Source organism: Trachemys scripta, chromosome 2 (assembly GCF_013100865.1).
Source record: "Trachemys scripta elegans isolate TJP31775 chromosome 2, CAS_Tse_1.0, whole genome shotgun sequence".
NCBI classification, from domain to species: Eukaryota; Metazoa; Chordata; order Testudines; family Emydidae; genus Trachemys; species Trachemys scripta.
The window spans coordinates 108,335,738-108,361,223 of record NC_048299.1 but is presented as its reverse complement, the minus strand read 5'-3'; the positions used below and the strand labels follow the sequence as shown (position 1 = coordinate 108,361,223).

The 25,486-nt window shown below is 41.3% G+C and overlaps 1 protein-coding gene across 2 annotated transcripts in view; it reads left to right on the top strand.

Moving 5' to 3' along the window:
* MOCOS (molybdenum cofactor sulfurase) overlaps positions 1-25,486 on the top strand; it is a 368,425-nt gene that overhangs the window by 145,938 nt on the left and 197,001 nt on the right. Inside the window, exons 2-3 of one of the 2 annotated variants that reach the window (XM_034761387.1) lie at positions 6,590-6,747; positions 13,503-14,144. In XM_034761387.1, coding sequence (XP_034617278.1) covers positions 13,603-14,144 — 542 coding nt within the window. In that variant the 5' untranslated portion in view covers positions 6,590-6,747; positions 13,503-13,602. The remainder of the gene's footprint in view (positions 1-6,589; positions 6,748-13,502; positions 14,145-25,486) is intronic. The other variant, XM_034761386.1, reaches the window with a different exon arrangement.

Genomic DNA, 25,486 nt, shown 5'->3' with positions numbered 1-25,486 from the left:
TTCTACAACGAGCTGCATGTGATTCTCAGGGGTGACCCTACCAGCACCTCCACAAGCAACATGGACGCCTCACAGGTGTGTGAGTCTAGGGACAACAAGAAGGATGACATGGTGAATGAGGAAGAGGTGGAGGAGGAGAATGGGAGAGAGGGAGATCCATTCTCCTCGAGAACCCTGGAGCCCTGTAGGTCGCAGGAGATCATGGTGGCTGACCGTGATGCCGAGGAAGGCACCTCTGGTGAGTATACAGTTACAATCAAAGTCCAGCTAAACTTTAGCAGGCACACACATGCGGTGGTACTGCATGTTTATTGTGAAGAAAAAGTGAGGTGCTTTGGTTCTTTGACAGAACAAGGAGCAATGGTCTCAAGTTGCAGTGGGGGAGGTCCAGGTTGGATATTAGGAAAAACTATTTCACTAGGAAGGTGGTGAAATACTGGAATGTGTTACCTAGGGAGGTGATGGAGTCTCCTTCCTTGGAGGTTTTTAAGGCCCGGCTTGACCAAGCCCTGGCTGGGATGATTTAGTTGGGAATTGGTCCTGCTTTGAGCAGGGGGTTGGACTAGATGACCTCTTGAGGTCCCTTCCAACCCTGATATTTTATGATTCTATGACTTGCTTACAAGAGGCTGCTCCAGCTACGCAGAGGGTGGCCCCTGGAAAAGACTTTTTATGTGGACTGGGATAGCCCGGGAATCTTCTATGGATATCTCTAGAAAACTTTCATGGAGTTACTCTGCAATCCTTTACAGAAGGTTTTTGGGCAGGGCAGTCTTATTTCTTCCACCATGGTAGGAAACTTTCCTACGCAACTCCTGAATTAATTCTGCTGGCATCATTGCGGTACCAGCATAGCAACATAAGGACCAGGTCTATACCCAGACGCTTGCAGCATCTTTCTTTCTGCCTGTTACCCTCAGGAGACTGATATCACATAGGGTCACCTAGTGGAAACGGGGGAAGTTCTCATTAAAAGTGCAGGAAAACAAAAGGGCATGTAGACACACACACCCACACACACACACCCGCCTCATTCCTCATCGCCAAACCACACAGCCGCTAATGTACCTTTACTGTGCTTGGCATGGGTTGGCAAGTAGTTTAAAGTGGCTGATAGGGGACTGGGACCCCACATGAGAGATTCCGCAATTTGGGAGTGAAAACATTCTCTCCCACCCCGTTCATAAACAGCTTCCCGTGGTGCTATGGGGAAGGGCCATTGTTTGACTAGCTGCCTCTGCTCCCGACATGAGCCTGCCATAAACCATGATCCGTGAGGTGGAGAGAGGGGGAGGGGAAACTCACCATGGCTGGAGCAGCAAAATGGTACAGTGAACGGGTACAGATTCTGATTATAAGAACATAAGAATGGCCATATTGGGTCAGACCAAAGGTCCATCAAGCCCAGTGTCCTGTCCTCTGACAGTGGCCAATGGCAGGTGCCCCAAAAGGAATGAACAGGCAGGTTATCATCAAATGATCCATGCCCTGTCACCCAATCCCAGCTTCTGGCAAACAGAGGCTAGGGACACCATTCCTGCCCATTCTGCCTAATAGCCATTGATGGACCTATCTTCCATGAATCTATCTAGCTCCTTTTTGAACCCCATTATAGTATTGGCCTTCACAACACCCTCTGGCAAGGAGGTCCAGAGGATGACAGTGCATTGCATGAAAAAATAATTTCTTGTGTTTGTTTTAAACCTACTACCTATTAATTTCATTTGGTGGCTCCTTGTTCTTGTATTATGAGGAGGAGTAAATAACACTCCCTTATTTACTTTCTCTATACCACTCATGATTTTATAGACCTCTATCATATCCCCCCCCCTATGTTATGGCATTCACCTAGTGTAATAAGGGTTTATTTTTTTTAATGAAAACAGCCTTGCTATGGAAACATTTTATTCATGTAAAATGGTTCCTTTCTTTTTTCTCATGACTGACAGCTAGAAATGTGTCCTTCGGCGTGTCAGCCACACCTGAAAGCAGACTTTCGCTGATTAGAAGGAGGTGAAAGAGAATGCGGGAGGACATGTTCACCAAGATAATGAATGCCTCTGGGACAGTTGACACAGAGCTGAGAGCGTGGAGGATTTCACTGTCCGAGAAGTTAGACATGGACATGGAGAGCAGGAAAGCTTCCAATGAGCAAGAGCTTGTGGTGCAGGATGAGATGCTTTGGATTATGAGGGACCAAGCAGACATGTTGAGGCATCTGGTTAAACTGCAGGAACAGAAGCAGGAGGGTAGAGTCCCTCTGCAGACCCTGGTGGACAGCCAGCCAGCATCGCCTAGTGCAGAATCACCCTCCCCAAAGCGTTCCATGATTCGTGGGCGAAAAGTCCATTATCCCTTTCACTTAACTCAGGGGGAGGGTACAAGGAACAGAAGGTGCCCATTCATAGACCTTTGATGGTCTGGAATGTGGTGGTGTTACAGAGCTGAAAATGTTTCTCCCGTTCAAACTTTACAACCTCTTTCCCCAAGGTTACCTTTTTTTTTCTGTTCTCCCTCTTTACTTATGTTTGTTAAATAAAGTAAATGGATTCAAGAAATATATGTTCTTTATTGAGTAGAAGCAGTGGGCTTGGGTCAGGGGTTGGCTTTACAGGGACAGTGATACAAAGCAGGTGAAGGTTTGGGAAAGCACAATGCAGACAAGCAGCTCACATTACTGTGACTCATTATTGAAACGGCTTTTCATAGCCTCGCAGATATGCAGCGCCCCTTGCTGTGCTCTTCTTATTGCCCTGGTGTCTCGCTGCTCAGAAATAGCTGCCACGTGATCTGTCTCAAATGCCCACCCCTGCAGAAAATTTCCCCCCTTTTTTCACAGATATTATGGAGCACACAGCAGGCAGCAATAACCAGGGCCGCCCAGAGGGGGAGGGCAAGTGGGGCAATTTGCCCCAGGACCCGGGCCCCACAGGGGCCCCCATGAGAATATAGTATTCTATAATATTGCAAGTTTTTTTATGGAAGGGGCCCCCTAAATTGCTTTGCCCCAGGCCCCCTGAATCCTCTGGGCAGCCCTGGCAATAACCATGGGGATGTTCTCTTCACTAAGGTCCAACCTTGTTAGTAAACTTCTCCAGCGCCCTTTCAAATGACCAAAGGCACATTCAATCACCATTCCACACTTGCTGAGCCTATAACTATTCCTTACTGGTGTCCAGATGGCTGGTGTACAGCTTCATAAGAAATGGGAGCAAGGGGTAGGCTGGGTCCCCCAGGATAACTATAGGCATCTCAATGTTCATTTTGTGGTCTGGAAAGAAAGTCCTGGATTGCAGCTTTTTGAAAAGACCCGAGTTCCTAAAGATGTGCGTGTCATGAACCTTTCCTAACCCTCCTACGTTGGTGTTGGTGAAATGCCCCCTGTGATCCACCAGTGCATGTAACACCATTGAAAAGTATCCCTCTCAGTTTATGTACTCTTTGGCAAGGTAGTCTGGTGCCAAGATGGGAATGTGCATGCCATCTATCGCCTCACCGCAACTAGGGAACCATCCACTATGTCCTGCACATTTCCCAGACTCACTACCCTTCATAGTAAAAGTTGATTAATGGCCTTGCAGGCTTGATTCCCTACTGACCGGTAACTGTCTGGCGTTGCAAGCTTCCAAATAGTGATCGCCACTCGCTTCTCCACTGTAAGAGCAGCTCTCATTTTTGTGTTGCTGAATTGCAGGACAGGGGAAAGCTCTGCACAAAGTTCCTGGAAGGTGGCGTTCCACATTTGAAAGTTCTGCAGACACTGCTCGTCATTTGATACCTGCAAAACGATGCAGTCCCACCAGTCAGTCTTTGTTTCATGGGATCAGATACGGCACTCAACAGAGTGCAGCTGCCCTGTGTGCTGCCAGCAGCAGCTGTGAATTGTTTTCTTCAGTGGCTTGCAGCAGGGCTGCTTGCAGGACATGGCTATGTTCCGCATGGTGGACCCTACTTCAGCTCTGGAAATTCTGCAGGAGAAGGCACAGGGTGTTTGAGATGCTCATAGCAAGAGTGCACAACTGAGCAGGCTCCATGCTTCTGGGGTTATGGCGTATGCACGGCAGTTTTAAGATGCGAAAATCTCTGCGTTGTTTGCCGTTGGGCACAGTGCATCATGGGAAGCAGATGCAATGTTCCCATTCTCCCCTGCGACAATGTTTTGGTCCCATGAAGCATTGCACAAACTTCCTAAAACACACTGCAGCAAGTTGCACTTTGGGACAGCTACTGGGAAAATACAGTAACAGTAGTTTGCCAGGGTGTCCTACCGGGTAAAATGCTATAATAAACCCATCACAATTTAAAGCTGTAAAGATGTAGTAGAAATGTCCATACTAGTAAGAAGTTCTCCTGATGGCTGTCGGTGATCTTGCTTCTTCCTGGTGTCGATTACAAGTGGTTTAATTATTTATTGGAAATAATATTTGCTGTAAATATAGCCTGGCTTTTACTTCACAAATCATTCACAAACTGGTCCTGGTTTATTCTAGTTCATTTGTTATTTGTAAATATCTACCAAATAGGTTATGCAAATAAATTTCATTATGGTTTGTTCATAAACTGCTCACAGCGATTATTCACTAATCATGTGTAGTCTTGAGAGTAATTGGTCACCTAAATTAAAGGGTATTTTTTGTGCTTCCTGGCAAGATGACTCGAATAACACACACTATGAATAATTAATTTGAAATAACAAATAAAAGACTTATGGTGGGAATTTGCAGACTTGCTACAACTGAAGAAACTTTTGGGATTCACAAGCATTTTCACAAATACCTGGCAGCTATCCAAATACCTGATCCCTACCAGTTAATAGGAAAATGATTTTGCAACTTTTATTCACTAAAATGTTCACAAATCATTTTTGAAACTGTATGACTCTTTATCCCCTTGTCTATCAGAGAAAATGTAGGATTAATTACACAGAATTCACAATCACCACATGGAGGTTTTTTCATATGCCTGCCATGTTTAGTAGCGCAGGCTGCTGTCAAAGATGATAAGGAAGTTTTTGCTTTATAACAATGCTGTTCCAACAGTGTGGAGTCAGTCTGGGGAATATTGCTTGGTGTGTTTGTCAGTGTCCTGTGCTTGTGTCAAGATTCAGATTGTATATGACACCATAGTACCAACTGAAATTCTACTGTGTAATACAGATATGTCTGAGACAAAACCCAGGATCCAAACACCTCCTGGAACTGAATTCTGTAACTTGGGTTGAACCGTATCTTTACTTTGCAGTGTATGTTTCTGTATCCTTTACCAGTTGTGCATCTTCTCCTGCAGGAGACCATCATGTAGCCTTTCGACTCCAAATATTACTCTGAGCATAACATGAGGCAAACCTCATACAGACTGCTACATTAGTAGCTTCACAGAATTTGAGGGAGGTTTCACCTAGTAAAGACCAACCATGTCCATGGGTAAACAAATGGCTATTCCCCAATATATCTCCAGCTGTGACAATTGGAGCTTATCAAGTACATCCCCACTGGCTGGATTTTTAGGGGGCCAAATTCAGTGATGCCATAAGCAGCAGTGATGTAAGTTACAGACAGTGGGTAAGATTCTATTCTCATGTACATCAGTGATAGTGGGAGTAGCTGAGATCTAAATCTGACCCGTTGTGTACATTGGTCAGAAAATGAGTATAACTGGGTATAACTGGTGAGTATAAGTAGCAGAACTGTAGGGAATCAGGTATTTGGAGCATGATTGTAACTTGCATGTTGGCAGCAGAAAGAAGAAAACTGAAGCTGGACAAAGCAACTAAAAGGATGTTGAAAGAGAAATACAGAGGACTAAATACAGCTCTCATTTACATGTGGGTCACTTCATTGAAGTCAGTGGAGCTGCACCTAACTCGGTGTGCATGTAGGGGAGATAGTGCCTCTTAGATTTGTTTTCAAAACAATTTTAAGAAAAAGAAAAACTTATATATTTTCTCATCCAAAGAACTTTTTGCTTTGGAAAGATAAACTGGATAGAGTAGGTTCCTGCTTGAAGATACTTAGTGTATAAAACATGTCTAGGTTTCAAATTGGTTTTGGTTAGGAATTGAGATGTACGTAATAAGGAAAGGAGAGCTGCAATTTCACATGATGCTGTGGAAAATAGGGACTGAAGAAATCTTATCTCTGCACCACAAAGTACAAGATGTTTCCTGAAGAGCTTTCTATTTAATTCAGATAATCGATGCTCAAATGAGGGTTATAATGGTAAGTAGTTATGTTATGCTGCCTCTTTTATTACTGCCTGCAGGGAAAGAAAGGAAAATGCCAGAGTGTGCTATTAGTTTTAAATGATGCACATGGCTTTGCACTGGGGTGGATTTCACCCTAACTGAGGGTACTGTGCCTATGGGTCATGTAAATAAAGAGGGAAATAAGAACACACTAAAAGGGTCATTACTACATATCGCAGGTTCAACAGTATGATGATTCCAGGGACTCTCAGCTGGGTCCTGTTCAGATGTTGTTAACGACTACAACAGTGTACATTGCTTTAGGGTGTCATTTTAGTCCTCACTGAAGTCAGGTATATGAAGCAGGACTGTAACTGAAGTCAGTCTTTCAATTGACTTTGCCAGGAACAGGATCAGGCCCTTGGCTGATCAATGAGAAATGTTTCACCCTTTCAAAGAGAGAGAGATTGGTTGCAGAGCAGAAAAGCACAGAGATGGTGAAGTCTTCGGGGAAAGGACTGCGCACCACAGAGAGTCTTTGAGTGGAGCCTCTGAGCACCATGGTAACAGTATTCAATGATCATAAAAGTAAAGGATTATGTGCACAAGGGCAGCTGATGATGACACCCTGTTTGCTGAGCATGATTTAAATTAATGTCTATCAATAGACAACTATGGCTGTATCTTCAATTCAGAAATCTTTTGGCACGATGGCTTTCCCAGCAGAAAAATATCCAATTCAAAAGTGAATGAAAACGTCAGTACTAAAAATTACAAACCACTTTGCCACATTTGGGTCATGCTAACAGTAACATGAATATATGGGAACCAGTTTTAATTATATTGTAACATGGAAAGCAAATCAAGCAATGTGAGTTTTTATCAGGGTTTTAAAAGTCTTTGGAAAAATTTTCATTCCCCTTGATTTTCAGAGAGTAGGGAGGGTAGAGGCAGGACTTTGCAAGGTAGCACATTTTGGAAGTATTTAAAGCCTAAAAGCCTAAAAACAAAACAAAGACAGTTAAGGGTCAAATCATCTCACATCAGTTATTCTCCCGGAGGAAAATGGAAAGTCCAAGGCTGCATCTACACTAGCCATGTTAGGGATGGAGAACTCTTCCACCATTATGCTAGCGCTGCTATAGCTCTGCCATTGGTAGCCACAGTGGAAGTGCTAGTGTAGATAGCCACTGGCAGTCTTACCATAGTGTTGTCTCGTCCTGGTTAGTGTTCATCTAGATGACATGGTGCTTTAAATACCAGTGGCTGCTGGCACTTTCTCTGCAGTTGACTTCAAGACCTGTGGTGACCCCCACCAGAATTTGTGAGCTCCTTCTCCTGTTTTGATCAGCCTATAGAGGGACCATTGCAGAGCAACACCAGTTGCTGGACTACAAAACCTGGGCTTGCTGCCACCTCAGCCCTGTCAAACCCTGCTTGCACTGGAGCAAATCAGGTCTCAGACTTTCATTCATCATCCCCCATATGGCAGTGGCATCAGTATCTTTAAGGAAACAATGATCCTGGTAATCATTTCTTGCTGCAAGTTTTTTGGAAGGTAAAAGTTTGTAACAATATAAAATACGACTACAACTTGCAGCAGTGAGCTACAGTGGATCAAGCCATCAGAGCTTCCTACAGGAAGACTCTAGTCCCGCTGACAACACCACCTTATGTACTGCGATAAATAAAATCTTCAAGAGTGTAATAAAGGTGATGAACGTGAACTGCATTTCACTATAATGGGATATGTTTTCTACTGAGACACAGAACATTAGGGAGTCTATGTGTAATAAATAGCCAGTGCTTCCCAATCTTTATGTCAAAAAGGAGACGATAGTACTGTGAATTGCAGTGTTGATTCAGAAGTATGAATGCTACTACCCTTAAGTACTGTGATTTAGTTATGGCAGTGCTGCTATGGTTCAGGGGTTGATGGTATTTCTTTTATAAACCTTAGTCTGAGGGGCTCCGGGGTCAACTTTTTTCATCAGTATTGTGTTCAAGAGTAGACTATAAATTCTCAAACAGGAGTAATTTGGGAGGATAAAATTACTTTAAAGGTGTTTTTTTTTGTTTTGATTTTTTACTTTTATGATGTCAAAAATGCTTCAGCCAAAATATCAGACTAAGGCCCAGATTTTTTAAAGTTATTCATGTGTTGCTCCACTCAGTGCTGCAATACCTAACTAATTTAGGAGCCTGTCTTAATCTCAAAAGTAACTTAGGCCCAGATCCTCAGATATTTAGGTGCCTGACTCCCATTAATTTCAAACGTTAGGCGCCTAAATGCCTGTTACTTTGGCTTAGGCTCCTAAACCAATTGGGCACTGCAACAATGAGTGGAACAACCTGTAAATAACTTTAAAAATCTGGATTTAAGTCCTTTTTTTTTCAAAAGTTGCTCAGGGTCAAATTTTCAAGGTATTCAGGCACTTAAAGATAGACACCTAACCTGCTTAGACACTTTTGTCAATCCCATTAGGCACCTAACTCCCATTGACGTCAATTGGACCTAGGCCCCTAACTTGCTTAGGTGCTTTTGAAAATCCCAGGAGGCACTTATTTGCATTTTAGGTGCCTAAATACCTTTGGAAATCTGGCCTATTAGGCTTCTGAGTCATGTAGGCACTTAATTTTTACCCTAAATCTTGATTCATTTGTTTGAAACAGTCACCTGTAGCTGGTAAAGTGAAATACTTGGAATCAGATACAGCAAAAATATTCCATAGATTTTATTCCAATAATTGTTCGCTGCTCCTAAATTTAACTTATAAAAGTAAGTAGAGTTAAAAATGGATTTCTCTTTGAGGTCAGTCATAGAGCATATATGACTCTTTCAAGTCTACATAGTTGAATTACATATTCTTATGTTTTAACCAGAAACCAAAATATACTTTCCACTGTAAGTTTGCAAAGCTGCATGTATGCTCAAGTTCCCTTTAAATGATGGGAAATATTCATGTGTCTTATTACAAGAGTATTCACCTGCTCTTCTATGCGTTGTTAGGCAACAGCCTGGTTTTATTAAACTCTAATCCCCCATTCCTGTATCTCAGCTTTTGTCATTTTAAGTCTGGGGCCAAATTTAGTGCTGGGGTAAGTGAGTGCAATTCCCAGTGGGAGTTGCACCTACTTATTCTGGGGTTGAATTTGTCCCTCTGTCTAGGTCTGCCTCTCTTCCAGCTCAGTTCTGCAGCACAGAAAGGCTGGCTGGGAAGAAGAGCAAGGAATGTTTAAAAGGTTGATGAGGGCTCAGCTGAGACAGATCCGATAAGCTCCTTCAGTATAAAATGTTCTTTATGGCTGTTCTGCTCTTATGAAAAGATGCTAAATCTGAGTGGTTTGTTCATGTTACCTGGTCTCTAGAATAAAACTGTGGGCTCAAAATGTATCCTTTGAGAGTGGTTATATATTTTGCTACAATGCTGAGACACATCAACACATAAAGAGCTCACTGTGTTTATAGAGGTTGGCTTGTTGTGTATAGAGTCTAGCTTTTTGCAAATGCTTTTAAAACTCAATTAAAAAAATAGAGACCCTAACTATAATCTGTGTGTGTATATGTATGTATGTGTGTATATATGTGTATATATGTGTGTGTGTATATGTATGTATGTGTGTATATATGTGTGTGTGTGTGTGTGTGTGTATATATATATATATATAGCGCTAGCTATAATTTAATGTTACAGGCACTACGTCATGGCTACAGAAGTGATCTTAGCAAAAAAAAAAAAAAAATTTTTTTTTTTGGCCACAGACAATCCTACTGACTCACCCACCCACCAAAAAATTACTTATTCCTGTTCCACCCTTTCCCCAAGAAAAAATAAAAAGCTAACTGACTTGTCAGGGGCTAGGGCATGGGCAGTCATGCCTAATGGTCAGAGCAAGGCTTGGAATGATTGCTTCGAAATTATCACAGCTGCAGGCTTAAGCACTGAGCAGTTGCTAGCCAACACCCATTGCTGGGTTTAAGAATGGACCTGGCCATGCCACTTAGCCAATCAGGTGCTCTGGTCGATGAGGTGTTGTAGTTGCAGTTAGTCAGCTGATCCAGGCTCAGCAGGCCCCGATCTCTGACCATTCTAGTCCCCTATTCTCACACCTCTCTGCATTAATGTGAATGAACGAGAAGAGAATCAGATTGAGTCAGATTAAAGTCAAGGCAGGCAGCTCAACTGCACTTCTACTACCATATGTAGAGGGCTACTGTCCCAGCCAGGGTTCTGTTCACCTCTTCTGCTCTGCATATGAGCTGCAGATTGTGACAGACTATTGGAGGTAGGAGAGTACAAAGGGTGGGGACTAGGGACTATGGATGTGTTAGAATGAATGGTCGGGTGGGTGGTGAGGATATGAGGCCAAGACCTACAGTAGAAAAGGGGAAGAAAGAGGAGAAAAGCAGCAGAGAAAATGTCTGGGGAAAAAGGAAGAGAAGACAGAAGCACAGAAAATGTAAGGAGAAATCTGCACTCTTCCCTGCCCACATTCTCATCGTGTGAACACTTCTCTCACTGCCCACCTAAACATCCCCTTTTGCTAAGACAATGGCAGCTCCTAGAGGCTCCAACTAAGATCAGGGCTCCTTTGTACTGGGTACTACAGTATACAAACACATAGTGAAAACAGATCCCAGTAGACACAGAATGGGACAGAAAACAGAGAGGTGCCTTCCCCTAGGTCACACAACAAATCAGTAGTAAAGCTGGGATTAGAACTGAGGTGACCTGAGCACCAATCCAGCATCCTATCCACCAGGCTAATCTGCATCTCTTACAATAGGCTTTTTCCCTCCAAGACAAATATGCTGGAAATTGAGTGTGGCTATATGGTTGCTCTATAAATTTATCCTAAAATATAAATATACTCTCAGACTATAAACATTTGCAGGAATTCAAACTCAGCTGATCAGTTTCAGAAATACCTATCTAATTTCTTTCAGATTAATCAAACAGTTGTATTTAAAGGTTAAATTCAGGTTCTACTGATATTACTGCAAATCCTGAGAGTTTTTCTTTACTTATTGAAGACCTCAGTTGAGCCTTGGTTACATTACATTTCAAAAAGCTAGTATTTTGAAGAAGCCAGACTGAAAGGTACAGTCAAGAAAATACTCAGTAGAACACACGTGTGTGGATAAATCTGCTGCGGTCTATTTTCTTTCCAGCACAATTAAAATTTCCTGGTGGTGACGAAGGTGCAGTTGGAATAATTTCAGCATGACTTTTTAGCTCTGTAGTCAGTTCTCAGTCATCACTCATACTGGTTATTTGTTTTGTCCAATGTCTATGAGAGTGGCATGCCAGGCCCAGGTTTAGCTTTTTGAGGCAAGCCGTAAACTGTAAGGGATTCCTGCCCACTCATGGGTTAGGGAGCCTTGGGTTGATCTAAAGTAATGGTGCCTAGAGAATTGCACCTTTTAGTTTCTGGCTGCCATAGTAAAGGAATTTTCTGTTACTTAAAAAGTTTATGGGGACCCATCAAGGGCTAGAGCTGTAGAATCCAGTGCTTGGAATAAAGCTGGCAGCCTGCAGACCAGACTGGACTAATACATTACAACACTCCCTGCAATAGGGCCAGTTCTAATAACTCCCTCACTGGTCAGCAGCACCTATGCTCTGATTTGCTCTGTAAGAGTTGAGAGTTATTTTGCTTCACATGTCATGTCTATTCTCTCTTAAATAACTGTGTGTAATTCCCAGTGATGTTAATGGAAGTTTATGAAAATGCATCATAAGAAAAGACCCCTGTGGCTAGCAAGGAAACTGCATAAAAGTTACAGCTGCTAGTCTCCCTCCTAAGAGACCAAGTGTCACTTCTGAAACATGTTCAGTTTTCTCAGTCTGGATCACTGGAAGTCACGAGGTTGCTTCTGATGTAGGGTCTCCCATGAGGCAGCACCGAGAACAGCCTTATCTGTGTACATCTGCTTATTCCAGCTGCCCCCTTCTTATCTTTGGTGGTGGTATTATTATTGTATAAGTATTTTACAAGCAGACGGCAACTTTCTGTGCTAACATACTCCCCCATACAATCCCACTGACTCTCATAGGGGTGTACAATGGATAAGAGAGGTTAGAATTTACTTTATCCAGAAAGACACTTAATCTGCCCCTAAAGAACTTACAACCTAAAATAGTTTGAGAGTTATGAATTGGACAGAGTAGATGGTGAGTCTCCATCTAGCTATTACTTTTAATGATTTTGAACTGTAAATTCATTTACTTTTGGTGACATCATAGCAGAATTTTTGGAAGCCTTCTCAATCCATCGCTAACTTCACACACTCAACAGCTGACCTCCTAGGTATCTACTGCACACGCCTTCCATCCATCTCCACACTGGTCATCCCCTACCACAGTCACCCACTACTTTTCCTTGCATGATAACCTTCTCAAGCTTATTTCTGTCTCTATGCCCACAGTGACCAAAGTACTTAAGTTTGCACCTGTTGATTTCTGAGAACAGTCTGCTCCTCTCCAATAATATTTCTAACACTAAAAAGTACAGGAGATGGAATAAATCGGTTCTTGCTAGGATCTGAATTAGGATTTCTCAGATCCAAAAGAAACTGGTTCAACACTTGAACTAAAGAGAAATTACCATGATCTATAGGTAATAAATATTGCTGTGCTGTGCTCTTCTGGCTTTTCAACCACTACTAGGGGAAATCAGAACACAATTATCTCATTTTAATAAAAATACAAGACCCTAACAGAGTATTCCATCACCGTGTATATTGGGTGAAATTCACCCCTGCTTGGAGGGCCAGAAGAAGGCATTTTTATGATTTAAGTCATACATAAAACCTCAAAACTGGGATTAAGTGAGTCTTAAATGGTGATTAGACATTGTGCTTATAGCTGCACTGTGTTAATTTCACCCAGTTTTGATTTTCATGAAAAGTTTGTGATCAAAACCAGAACTCAAGCAAAATTCATGTAGAGTTCACCCCACCCAACCATAGACTGCCATTGAAGTCAGGGAAATTTTGCCATTATCTTCAATGCAAGCAGAGTTGGGTACATATTTTGTAAGATTTTGTCACTGCTCACAGTGACATCAGTACAACTCTGTTGTGCCTGTTTTTACAAAATGTGAACAGAGTAACTTCAGTCATACTGGTGCAACTCCATTCTGCTAACAGTGAACAGTACTTGGCCAGCCTGTCTACTTAGATTTTATTTAGGTCCTGTGGTAAAATAATTTATAGCAAGAAAAAAACAAATGTTACTTTTTGATACAATGCACAATAGATATGAAATACAATAAATAACTCCTTTGGTGCTTGTTTTTTTTCTTTTCTTTGCAGAATATTACAACACTTCAATACAACTGCAGAAGATTACACTATCATTTTCACATCTGGAAGTACAGCTGCACTTAAGCTGGTAGCAGAAACGTTCCCTTGGATGCCTGAAGGCTTGGGGCACCCCAGCAGTCGATTTTGTTACCTAACTGACAGCCACACATCTGTGGTGGGTATGAGGGGGATAACTGCTGCGATGAATGTGTTATCTGTTCCACTGAAACCCAAGGAAATTTTATTATCTGAGAAAAACAGAGTACCAGCTGAAGAACAAAACTGCGTGACACCTCATCTTTTCTGTTATCCAGCTCAGAGCAATTTTTCAGGTATCAAATATCCTCTTTCATGGATACAGGAGATAAAATCTGGAAAACTCTGCCCCAACAAAACACCAGGGAAGTGGTTTGTTCTACTGGATGCGGCTTCATATGTCAGTACCTCTCCATTAGACTTAACAGTTCACCAGCCAGACTTTATCCCCATTTCATTCTATAAAATCTTTGGATTCCCTACTGGTTTAGGAGCATTGTTGGTAAACAACCAAATTGCACCCTTCTTGAGGAAAAGTTATTTCGGAGGTGGAACTGCAGCTGGCTACCTAGCAGGAGAAGAATTTTACTCCCCAAGACCATCTGTAGCAGAAAGGTAATGTGTTCTTTCGCAAAATCAGAATTCATGTGGGTGTTGTTTGCATTAGAAAAATTTGTGTGTTCTGGCAGTGCTTATTTATTAGACTATGAAATAAATCCATATTTAGTATGCACTTGTAAAGAGCTCAATATCTAACTTGGTATTCGAACATTCCGTTATCTTATTAAAAATCGTCATAAAAATATCCTGTCCTTAGTTTGTCGTAGTTTGTTGTGACTGGTAAAAATATAAGCATTCATGTGGTGACATGAAAGTCAGTCAGTAGCTTTATTTAATTTAGAACCGAAGACCTCAATGAAATAATGTTGTGTTTTGGAATCTCCAAATTCTGAGCAAATAAACCACAGTAGGACATATATGGTGATGGGCCACAATTAAATTTAAAGTTAAGGTCCATAGGTATACCAGGTAAAAGTTTTTGAGATTGCTGTTAATAAACTTACTCTGATTAATCTCCTATGTGCTTACAATACAGTATATTACATTGGACAACTATTCCAAGGTCTGTTGTGATTCTGTGAGCAGGAGCTGTGCCTGGAGGAGGAGCAGTTCTCAGGGAGGGGCCGGCGGGATGGCGTGTAAGGGAAGGTGGGGCTGTGGACACGTTACTACTCTTCCCAGACACACATCCCTCTGGGACCTGGAAAGCTGAGCTCAGTGATATTTGGTTTTTCTGCTCCATTCCCGCAGTGCTAGCAACCACCTATGTGGATGCACTGAAGAGATGTGGCTCTCTCCTGTGTTTCTCATGTCCAGCACAAGTGTACAGAAGGCAGGCTTAAGGTTAGCCATTAATATTAAACTACAATAGTTGGGGGGAGGGATAGGATGTAAAACCAGTTGTGAAGTAAAACCTTCATTCATTGATAGAAATGACCATCATAACGTATATGCACATCAGCCTGTATCCGTAATCATTTACCTGTCTCTGCTTTACATATAGTGCAAACAGCTGCATGCATTCTTCACCTAACAGTATGTATGACTACATTTAGAATGTTCCGCATGTGTGCAGTGGTACTTTCATTTTGGCTGCATTTTACAGTAGCAGGCTGTTTATTATCTCCGGAATGATGACCGACACTGAATGTACACTTAATGTTTACTTTTAAAAATATTGCCAACAGCCAGCCCCGCCCAGAGTCCTGGTTCTGAGCTCAATCTCTTGCTTCTCAAGCCAAGAAGGGTTAAAAGTTGGAATCTCTATCGCTGGAGATTTTTCAGAGCAAGTTAGACAAACACCTGTCAGGGATGGTCTAGATAATACTTAGTCCTGCCTTAGGACTGGACTAGATGATCTCTCGAGGTTCCTTCCAGTCCTATGATTCTTTTGTTCTAAGTATGATGGAGGTATTTGAAGGTTGTGGTAGTAAGGGTAAATGGCACCAAAATGATATGATCTCAGGGAATCCCTGCCTCCCATCCAAAGCCAAGTATAAAATGAGCATTAATTTAACCAATGCATATTTCAACTAGGGAGTACTGTATTTCTAGAGGTAATTGGGAATTGGTTGTTATGAGAATGTTATTCTTTGAAACTAATTGTGTGTAAGATAAAATGTTCTGAAATATTTTTTGCTATTTTAAAAATGTCAGTCTGTCATTGAACAGAGATTTGTTTATAGCATTTATTTCAAAAATATTTAGGTGACTGGCCCATTGTGAGCCATGCTATTTTGCCTAAAAGGCTCTGACCGTGAGCTTTGGAGGCTTTGTCCTATTAAATCCAAAGAGGCTAGTTCTATTTATTTTCACTACAGAGTTGGAAATAAGGCCATTTTTCAATCTGATTCCTCAGATAGGCTGGTCATGTGTCATCTAATTTTCAGATATGGGGGCCTCAGATACCCAAATCCTACCACTGCATACTCAGGCACATAAACGACTGTTTCACATACCAAAGAATCAATATGAGTATCTGACTGCTGGATTTTAGTCATTGTGTTTGAATATTGACGTCTAACCCTTTATTGATTATTTGAACTCATAACATTTTCTTGTTATTCACATTTAGCATATAGTCAATGCTGGCCAGAATTGTAACAGTATTATGCATGTCTAAAGTTTTGACTACTGAGGCTGAAATTTTCAAAACTACATCAGGAATTTGCATATCAAATTCCCATTAGAAATTAATGGGAATCTGTGTGGCTTTGAAAATCTCGGTCTGAATCTCTCAACTATTTATCAAGACATTTCTTTACAAGGTTATGGGATTTTTTTTTTTACATGTTATTTCTAGTCACAACATTGGAACAGATCAAACTGTTGGGACCCAGCTGTTATGTTTAAAATGTATTTCCTGGCCATCATTGACAAGGCTAATATGCTAACCATATTTCTGGGCTCATGATTGATGCAAATAGGGTCATCTGTGCTCATAGAGACAGTAACGCTTGCCAAGTTATAACTGCCAGCTTCTATTATCAGGTGCACTTCTTTTAAGGCTCCTTCTGTCTTTTATCATTTGATATTGGTATGATTTTAAAGTACTAGTTTCTTAAAAGTGCTAAAAAGTTCTTTTTAAAGTGCTAGCTTCACACTAGGAGGGAACATAATAAGAGATATTCAGATTTATATTTTATTTCAGAAGGAAACTTTTTTTAAACTAAAAAATATTCACAAGGTAGATTAGAAAATGTATCTCGGAAACCTGTCTGGTGGAAGGAATTCCCTGTCCTCACATAATCAGGGCTTAGTTTTCTAAGGAAATGGCTTCTTCCAAGACTGGGTGAGACTTGAGTGGAGATTTATAAGGTGGTGTAATTCCTTCTCAAGGCTGACACAACTGATACTTTTGCCTTATGGATACACTTTGCTGATGTTACTTCCATACTGAGAACATCAAAATAAGGTATAAATGGCATCATCTTGGACACTTTTAGATTCCATAGACTCACTTAAATTCACCTCTGATTTTTTCCCATTGTATGGTAGTAATCTCTCTTCCTATCCCTAAACACACTTAAAAACTTAGTTTTTTATATTTTCATCCATGTATCAAACAGTTTGACAGATTATTATCGTCATTCAGAAATCTAACCTCATTTTCTGTCTTTTTTTTTTCTGCACAGCAGGGGATAATAACATAATATGATTTGTACAGCAAGTATGGAGTGATAAAATATTCATCCTCTGCCCTATTTTTCATTTGTATTTGGGATTGCTATTCCGATGCTGATCATTCTGGAACACTTAACTAAAATACACCAGAAGCTGTTTCTATACCTGTCAATAGGATGGTTGTGTCTATCCACTAATCTGGAGTATCCCAACCTGTTAACTGTTTGTTTGGGAAGCGCGTTTCATTTCTGAGTGTATCTTTTAAGAACAACCTTGAAATCCATTCACCCCAAGGTCTACACAAGGGCCAATGTACTACTTAGCTCCCACTTCAAACACATGTTAAAGGGCAAATCCCTATCACAGTATGTAGCTGAATTACATTGGCTGGGTACTGGGGAGTGCTGCAGGGGCAGAAATCTCTGCTCAGGGGTGTGGAGCAGCAGTAGAGCCACTTTATGGAGGCTACTTCCACTGACAGGCTGTCATAAATGGGGGGAGGGATAGCTCAGTGGTTTGAGCATTGGCCTGCTAAAGCCAGCAGTGTGAGTTCAATCCTTGAGAGGACCACTTAGAGATCTGGGGCAAAATCTAGTATTTGGTCCTGCTAGTGAAGGCAGGGAGCTGGACTTGATGACCTTTCAAGGTCTCTTCCAGTTCTAGGAGATCTCCATTAATTAAATTAATGAATTAATTAAATAGCCTCTGTCTATTGCACCCCTTCTCTCAGTGGGAAGAAAAGACCAGAGGATCTATATAGTGGTGGATACTCTGGTCCACTCCCCGACTCTACTTTAAACACACTCTCCATACCAATAAGTGGGGATCATCTATGCACCTGTGTTGCACAGTGAGGGCATAATACCTAAATGGCTCTATCTAGAATCCTGCCTTCCCTACACTACAAAAGTACACCAGTTCCATGCCCACCGAGTAAAAGGCAATCTGTCCTTACTTACTTAAGTGTAGATAGGGCTTGTATAGGGGTCTATATCTGGACCTATATTTCTCCCTATTAGCTAGTCCTGTATGTTCAAAGACTTTTGTTACTCTATTATTTCTACAGCATTATAGTATTTAAAGTGTTAAAGGTCCCTATAAAAAAAATCCTTGTTATTTTCTAAATTTAAAATTCACAAAATTACTAAGAAAAATTCATCCATCCCTAATGTCTGTTCTCTCACTCTGTCTCTCCCCTCAATTGCTTTAAGAAATGTGATTTTGGTGATTGGAAAGCTTGAAGGATCATTAAAGAGCTACCGAGACTTTAATCTCTAGGCAGTACTGGGTTTACTACGGTGCCAATGGTGCCGTTGCCCTGGGCCCACACTCGTAAGGGACCCATAGCAACTATATATATATAATATATATATAGGTGTACACATCGTGAATCGCAATACACACATTCTCTATTGAAATGTATATAGTAAGAATTTGGTGCTACATTTTAAAAAACAAATTATTTGAAACGTATATATATATTTTAAGTGCCACAAACACATTGTCGTGGTGTTGTAGTTTACATTTTATTTCCGCACTGCAGTCATTTACAGTAACACGCGTTGCGTCACACTGTCAGCGGTGTAATGTGCGTATGCACATACCTTAGTCTCCTGCAGGCATGGGTGAGGTGCGGAGCAGGAAACTATAAACGTAGAATGAATGAACAAGTCCAAGTGATAAAGAAAATAATTATGAAAAAACATTTAAGTGGCACTCAAAAATGGAAGCATAAAGCAGAATCAGAAGATCAGAATGCAAAACTGCATTGCTTAAGCAGAGCCTCTCGGTGGTGATACTAATACTACTAGCAGTACTAGTAATAATGACGATCATGTAATTGATTATACTAGTATGGCGGCAGGGGCAGCCTACATTGATCATGACTCTGAAGAACATGTTGTTTCTTCTAATGAAATCCTTTTGCCAAATAAAGAACACAGCAATAACCTGCTGCTGCAAAATACACCAGCACGATTACCTTCCTCTGATGCTGCCCTGTGGACTGTTGATGTTTTCACCCAACAGTACTGCATAGACATTTCTGCCAAAATTGTGATGGAAAATATGCAATGTCATCAAGACCACATAAGGACAGAACAAGGTAATTATAACTTTTTATGGGTTTTTTTTATACATTACTTGAGTCATTTTATGAGATCAAGTTTTTCCAGCCGGGGTTGACTTAACCATTAATTTTGTGAGACAATTGAAATAAACAGATTTTTGTTGTATCTAAATGTAAAAATGTACATTCTAAGTTGCTCATTACTATACTATGTTCCACAAGTGTGTCTTTTTTCAACTCAAATGTTGGAGCGTGTGCATTGATATTAAAATGTTTTTGATTTTAGGAAATTCTGTGATATAGCCTTCAATCAAGTGTCCCTGAATGTTAGAACTATTGAAAGGCCCTGGCTCATATACTTACCATCGACTGGCTGTGTCTTCTGCTTTGTGTGCAGATTGTTTTCTCTGAATAGCACATCTGCACTAGCCAAGAAAGGATTTGATTCATGGGATCACACTGGCAGACTTGGTGACCATGAAAGTTCTACTAAGCAGCGACAAGCTCTCACCCACTTATACAGTGTGTTTATCAAAGACTCAAACCCTTGATAAACATATAGTAGACGGATATATTAAAGAAAGAAATTACTGGACAGAAGTGTTGAAGCAAGTCGCATCAGCAATAAAATTTCTGACAACACAAGGTCTGGCACTGAGAAGGACTAATGAAACCTTTGGCTGTCTTAATAGTAGCAACTTCCTTGGCTGCTTAGAGTTCTTAGCAGAGTACGACTCTTTCCTGGCCTGCCAGCATTGATTCCATGCCAGATATTAGCCATACTGATCAGCTGACATTTATTGTGTGCTATGTGCTGAATAACTGTAAGCCTGTGGAACAGTTTGGGAATTTTTCCAACTACATTGCATACAGGTCTTCATCTGTTTAATGTTATCAATGAAATCCTAAGTGACGAACTAAATATCAATCTAAAGGACTGCAGAGGTCACACATGCAACAGTGCTAGTAACATGTCTGACACTTATTCTGCTGTGCAAGCTCAGGTAATTATGGTCAACAAGAAAGCAGTGTACAACCCATACATGAACCACTCACTTGATTTCTGTGGTTTTGCTGCTACAGAGTCATGCACTGATGCAATTACATGTTTTTTGATTTGTCCAAAAACTGTATGTGCTTTTCTGAGGATCGACTTATCACTGGAGCCTCTAGCGAGATTCTCTGAATGAGGAGACATCTGAGGCCAGTAAGAGAAAACTTTTTCCCAAGTGTCTCAGTGACACAAGGTGGTCAGCTTGAGCGGATGCACTTTGCAGTTTATCATGCAATTACAAAAGCTACAAATCTGTGCCTCAGGTTCTTGGTGTGGACACTCTGCAGAAAAGTGACACACAAGCAGACGCAAACCCATTAGTTGAAACCATGGATCAGTTGGAGACTGCAATTTTGACAACAGTTTGGAGTAGTATCCTTACAAGAATAAACAAAACAAGTCAACTTCTGCAGTCTGAAACAATGGACTTAGGCCTATCTGAGTTTGTTGCAGCACAATGGAAAATTTTAAGGAATACCATGAATCTGCGACCTCTTTAAATTCTACAACTAACTTTCAGTTAAAGTGGCAACATCGTCCAAAGCATATGGCTGATGATAGCATAGATGCTGGAACTAGGCGTGCTGGGGGTGTGGCAGCACCCGCTGGTTTGAAGTGGTTTCCATCATATACAGGGTTTACAGTTTTGTTCAATGGCTATCAGCCCTCCCCCTATAAAAATTGTTCTAGCATCTATGGATGATAGTGAAGACCCTGCTGTTGTGCTGACTGGTGAAGAGAAGTTCAAAGTTGAATCATCCTCTGCCATAGTTGACTCACTTGTCAGCCATCTCAACAGAAGAATTAATGCATGTTAGAAATAAACAACCATTTTTGTTTTTTTTAACAGGTGACCTTGATAGTCACCAGCTTGTCCTCGTCCGTACCTCCACGAATGCAAGTCGACACCACACCATTCTATTTTGTTGCTAGCACGTTCTTTCCATTTCTAGCCAAAGAGTTTTGTCATGGGATTGACCCAGAGTGTTTTTGGTCTGCCCAGCAATCGCCTGTGGTCTCTGGGGATGCAGTCACTGATGTGGGTTGTCCACCTATTGTCTTGCCTGTGGACTACATGACCCGCCCAGCTTTGCTTTGACCTTGAGAGTACTGCTGTTAAAGAGTCTCTCAGAAGTTTAACTGAATTCTATTCAGATGACCTCAATGAAAAGATCTTTGAAAAATGGGTACAGTGGATCTCACTTGTAAAGCAATTTGCCTCCAAGCCATTATCACAAGCTCTGCCTTCACCACTGCAAATGCTGACCATAATGAACATGCATAATTTGCAAACAGCCTTTCCAAATGTCTTTACTGCACTACGCATTTACCTGACACTACCTGTCTCAAACTTCAGTGGAGAAAAGTCTTTTTCACATTTAAAAAGGATAAAAAGTGCTACAGTGCGTCAAGAAAGACTTGATAGTCTTACTCGATAGACTTCTCCAGTTTAACTGAAACATTTGCTGCAGCAAAGGCATGCTGAAAAATCCAAAGACCTTTTTCATCTCTGTAAATAGAACGATAGCTACACGCAATGGTTTTGTTGAGTAAGTTATTCACGTTAATACTTGTTATGTAATATATAAATTACTTATCTGAAGCAAGACTAATATGAATAATGACACTGTAAATAAAATGTATTAAAGTTTTTCATATTTTTTATTTTAAAACAGCTTTAAGTCTGCCCCAATTTCATACAAAAATGTAATTGAAATCCTGGTAGTTCCTATGAGAAATGTGAAGGGTGCGATAGTGCGACAGTTCCCTTTTACTGGGAGCAGCACACGACTACTGTTTTGGCCAGCTTTGGCTTTTGTTAGCTGTTTTTTTACCCATTGGGCTTTATTTTGTATTTTTTTCTTTTATAATTTATTTTAGGTATACTTGTATGTATTCTTTTTGCCCTAGACCTGCCATTGCTGGTACCCTAGTGGCAGCCAGCTCCATCTACAACTTAAACTTGTAAATAAAACCTGTGTGCTGTGTCAGACAACTTCTGTGTCGATCTCCTGTCTTTTACAATCATTCCCCAGGGGGGCCCCACAAATATGTTTGGCACCGGGCCCACAAAAGGTTAATCTGGCCCTGTCTGTAAGTCACCAGTTCAAATGCATCTCTAGTTGGAAGTTAGCAAAAACTATTTGATGGGTCTTTTAAAGGCCTTTGTAGATTGTACTGGTGGTCTCAGTCCAGTTTCTAGTTGATTAGGTGTCCACATTATGAAACCACCAGTACTGTTGACAGTCTTGTTGGCACTTGGCAGTGTCAACAGAGACATCAAGGACTGACCAGGCTGCAGAAAATGAACTATCCTCCCCTGACAGCTGACAGGACTGTCGCGCTTGAGCTGAGCAGTGTAGGAAGCTCATGCTGCTGCTGTTTTGGTTCTAGGGATAAATAAAGCACTTCAATTTCCAGTGCTATCAGTCTGTCAGCTTTCACAACCACCACCAAATTCACTCTAAAAGAAAAGGTGTAAGAAGGAACAGGGACGTTTTGCTTGCTGAGTTAATATCTATTCAGGTGACCCATTACTCTTTCCCTTCTCTGCTTCAAGTGTAAATATGTACCAGAAAGCCTCTTACAATTTAGTCTGTCATCTTTTTAGAGGTTTGATTCTGGCAACTGGCATTTTATATTATATTGTTCTGCCTGGTGTCACTATAGCCAAACATCATCTTGAGCTCTCTGTGTGAAGAGCAGTGAAAGATTTGCCCACCGTTGGCTGATAAGTGTTTTCAATATTCAGTATGTACCCTCAGCATATTTGTGGTATTCCGGGTGATTATTTCTCAGTAATAAAGCTGCATTATTGCCTGAAAACGTAGAGGGACTTAACACAATCACAATAAATCCCCAGTACAATTCACTGAAAATTTAAATATATAAATAAAGAAATCCCCAAGGGGTTGAATATTCAAGTCGAAAGGCACTGTTAATAAATAAAGGAAGAGGTTCTCTGTATTGCATGCATACCTTTTATTTAGTCGCTTAGGGCATGTCTACACTTGAATTTTGCTTCTGTTTTAACTAGAGTTACTGTTGTTGACTGCCAGTCAACCTGAGTTAGCTAACCTATTTGTAGGTGCTAGTCTAGACTAGAGGTGGGTGACATTTTTCAACTGAAAATCAATGGGAGTTAGGTGCCTCTGAGGATCTGGGAATATGTCTGTACAATTTATTAATTCCATGTGAGATTGTGATCCCTGTGTATCTGTGTTGGGGTGCAAACTTCATTTTGAATGTGCAGCCTTTTGTCTTTTCTATTGTCTGTTTGCCTCCATGTTGGGTTGAGATTCCAAAGGCTGGTTGCAAAAGAATAACAATAGGATGTAATTGACGCTAACTACCCAATTGTTAGAAATCTAGTCACTCTAGACAAAAGACTGGTCCCTGCCCAGGAAGTCACCTTAGCCACAAAGTCACCTGGCAAGGGATTGTACTCACGTGGGGAAGTGGGAAAGGGTGTCTCCTGACACAGGGTGGTGTAGGTTTAAAGGGGCAGAAGCTGGTCTTCTTAGTGGGACAGTTTTCTCCAGTCCATGAGGGAGAGGTCTTCATGGTGAAGCCTGCCTGAGGCAGGTAACATCCTGCCTGCCTAGCTTCCTGGACCCAGGTTGTCCCCCAAAGACTCCATAGGAAAGGGTGAGATAGAAGGTGACATGCATGTAGTGCTTGTTGTTTTGTATGACTTGTACTCTCCTGTACTTTACATGATTAAGTATAAAAGCGCATAAAGGTATTAAACTGTGTGCAAAGTGTGTGACTGTGTATTAAGTGCTTCGCAACTGCTGCATGCCCCTGAGAGCGTTAAATAGTAAACCAGAAGCTTCACACCTTTTGGGTGGAGTTCTGGGAGAGTAACCAGGGTATCTTGGGGGTCAGTGCTGGTCCTGGACCATTGCCCAGGAAGTGTACCAGAGAGGCCCAGGAATGAATCAGGTCTGCAGATTGTTGAGGCTCCAGAAGCTTAACACACCCTAGGGAAACCAGAGCAGCAAAGGTTTGGATTCTCCTCGCCACAGCAGCCCTAGTGGGTGGAGAGGAGGGGGTGCTCGCTAGGCACTGTCACAGATCCTAACTCAAATGTTTTTATAAATCACATTGGGAAGCAATCTGTCTCCTTGGGAACCTAAATTTGGCCTCTTGCTTTAATTTTCTGGGTGACAGGGCAGAGTCTCCCTGGGCAATTGTGGCAAATTCTGCCCAGAAGCATGCACAAGGGGAGCCAAGCAGGGGCACAGAGCCCCCCAGTAATCATCTCTGCCACCACCCTTAGCTTCTGCCATGGCCTCTGCCCCAGATTCCCTCCCCCGAGTCTGCTAGGGTGAGAGTTGGGTTAAGCGTGGCTGAAGAGATGTGCTTGGGAAAAGCACTGCAGCTAGCACTCCTGCTGAGCTCCACTAGATGGCGCCAGAAGCAGAGAAGCTGGGCTGGTAGCACAGTCTGCGAGAGGGAGCGCGGGAAGCAGGGCCCAGGCACTGGGTAGGGGGCTGATGTTTAAAGTGGCCCCTCCCCCCCCCGAAAAAGTAGTCACATTTAAATCTCTGCGCACCCCCCTGATTCTGCCTCTCTCTCCAATCTGGCCCAAAGTCATCATACCAGAAATTCAATCTTAACATTAACTAGAAAACCAGATTTATTATTTTAGAAAGAAAACAAATGTGGAATTATATATGGGATTTCAAATGATGTATTGTGGGGATGAGAGCAAGACTTGAAGGAAAGGAATTCCAATGCACACCTATACTTGATTTTTCTCTTTGATCTAAGTTAAGGGAGTTTTACCTGAGCAAGGATATGTGTTTGCAATCACAACAGCAAGTTGTCGTGATACATGTTCGACCATGTGGTGTTCCTACTCTCAAATTAGAATCAAGTCTTCACCTTAAATCTCTTGGAGAAACTTTGTAAACTTTTAACGCAGGCTGTTGGGATTTTATAGCATTTGATGTCCAGTGACAATTTTATTGTATTGTGTTATTTGTTGTACTTTGTAGTTTTCACATTGGTTACTGATCATATTGTTTGATAAAGGAAGGAAGATATTAAGTAGTTCAGTGTAACAATAAAATTGTTCATTCCAGGACGCTAGTTATTGGATATACTTATGCAATTCATGATTAATCGTATGTAAGAAAGTGATGC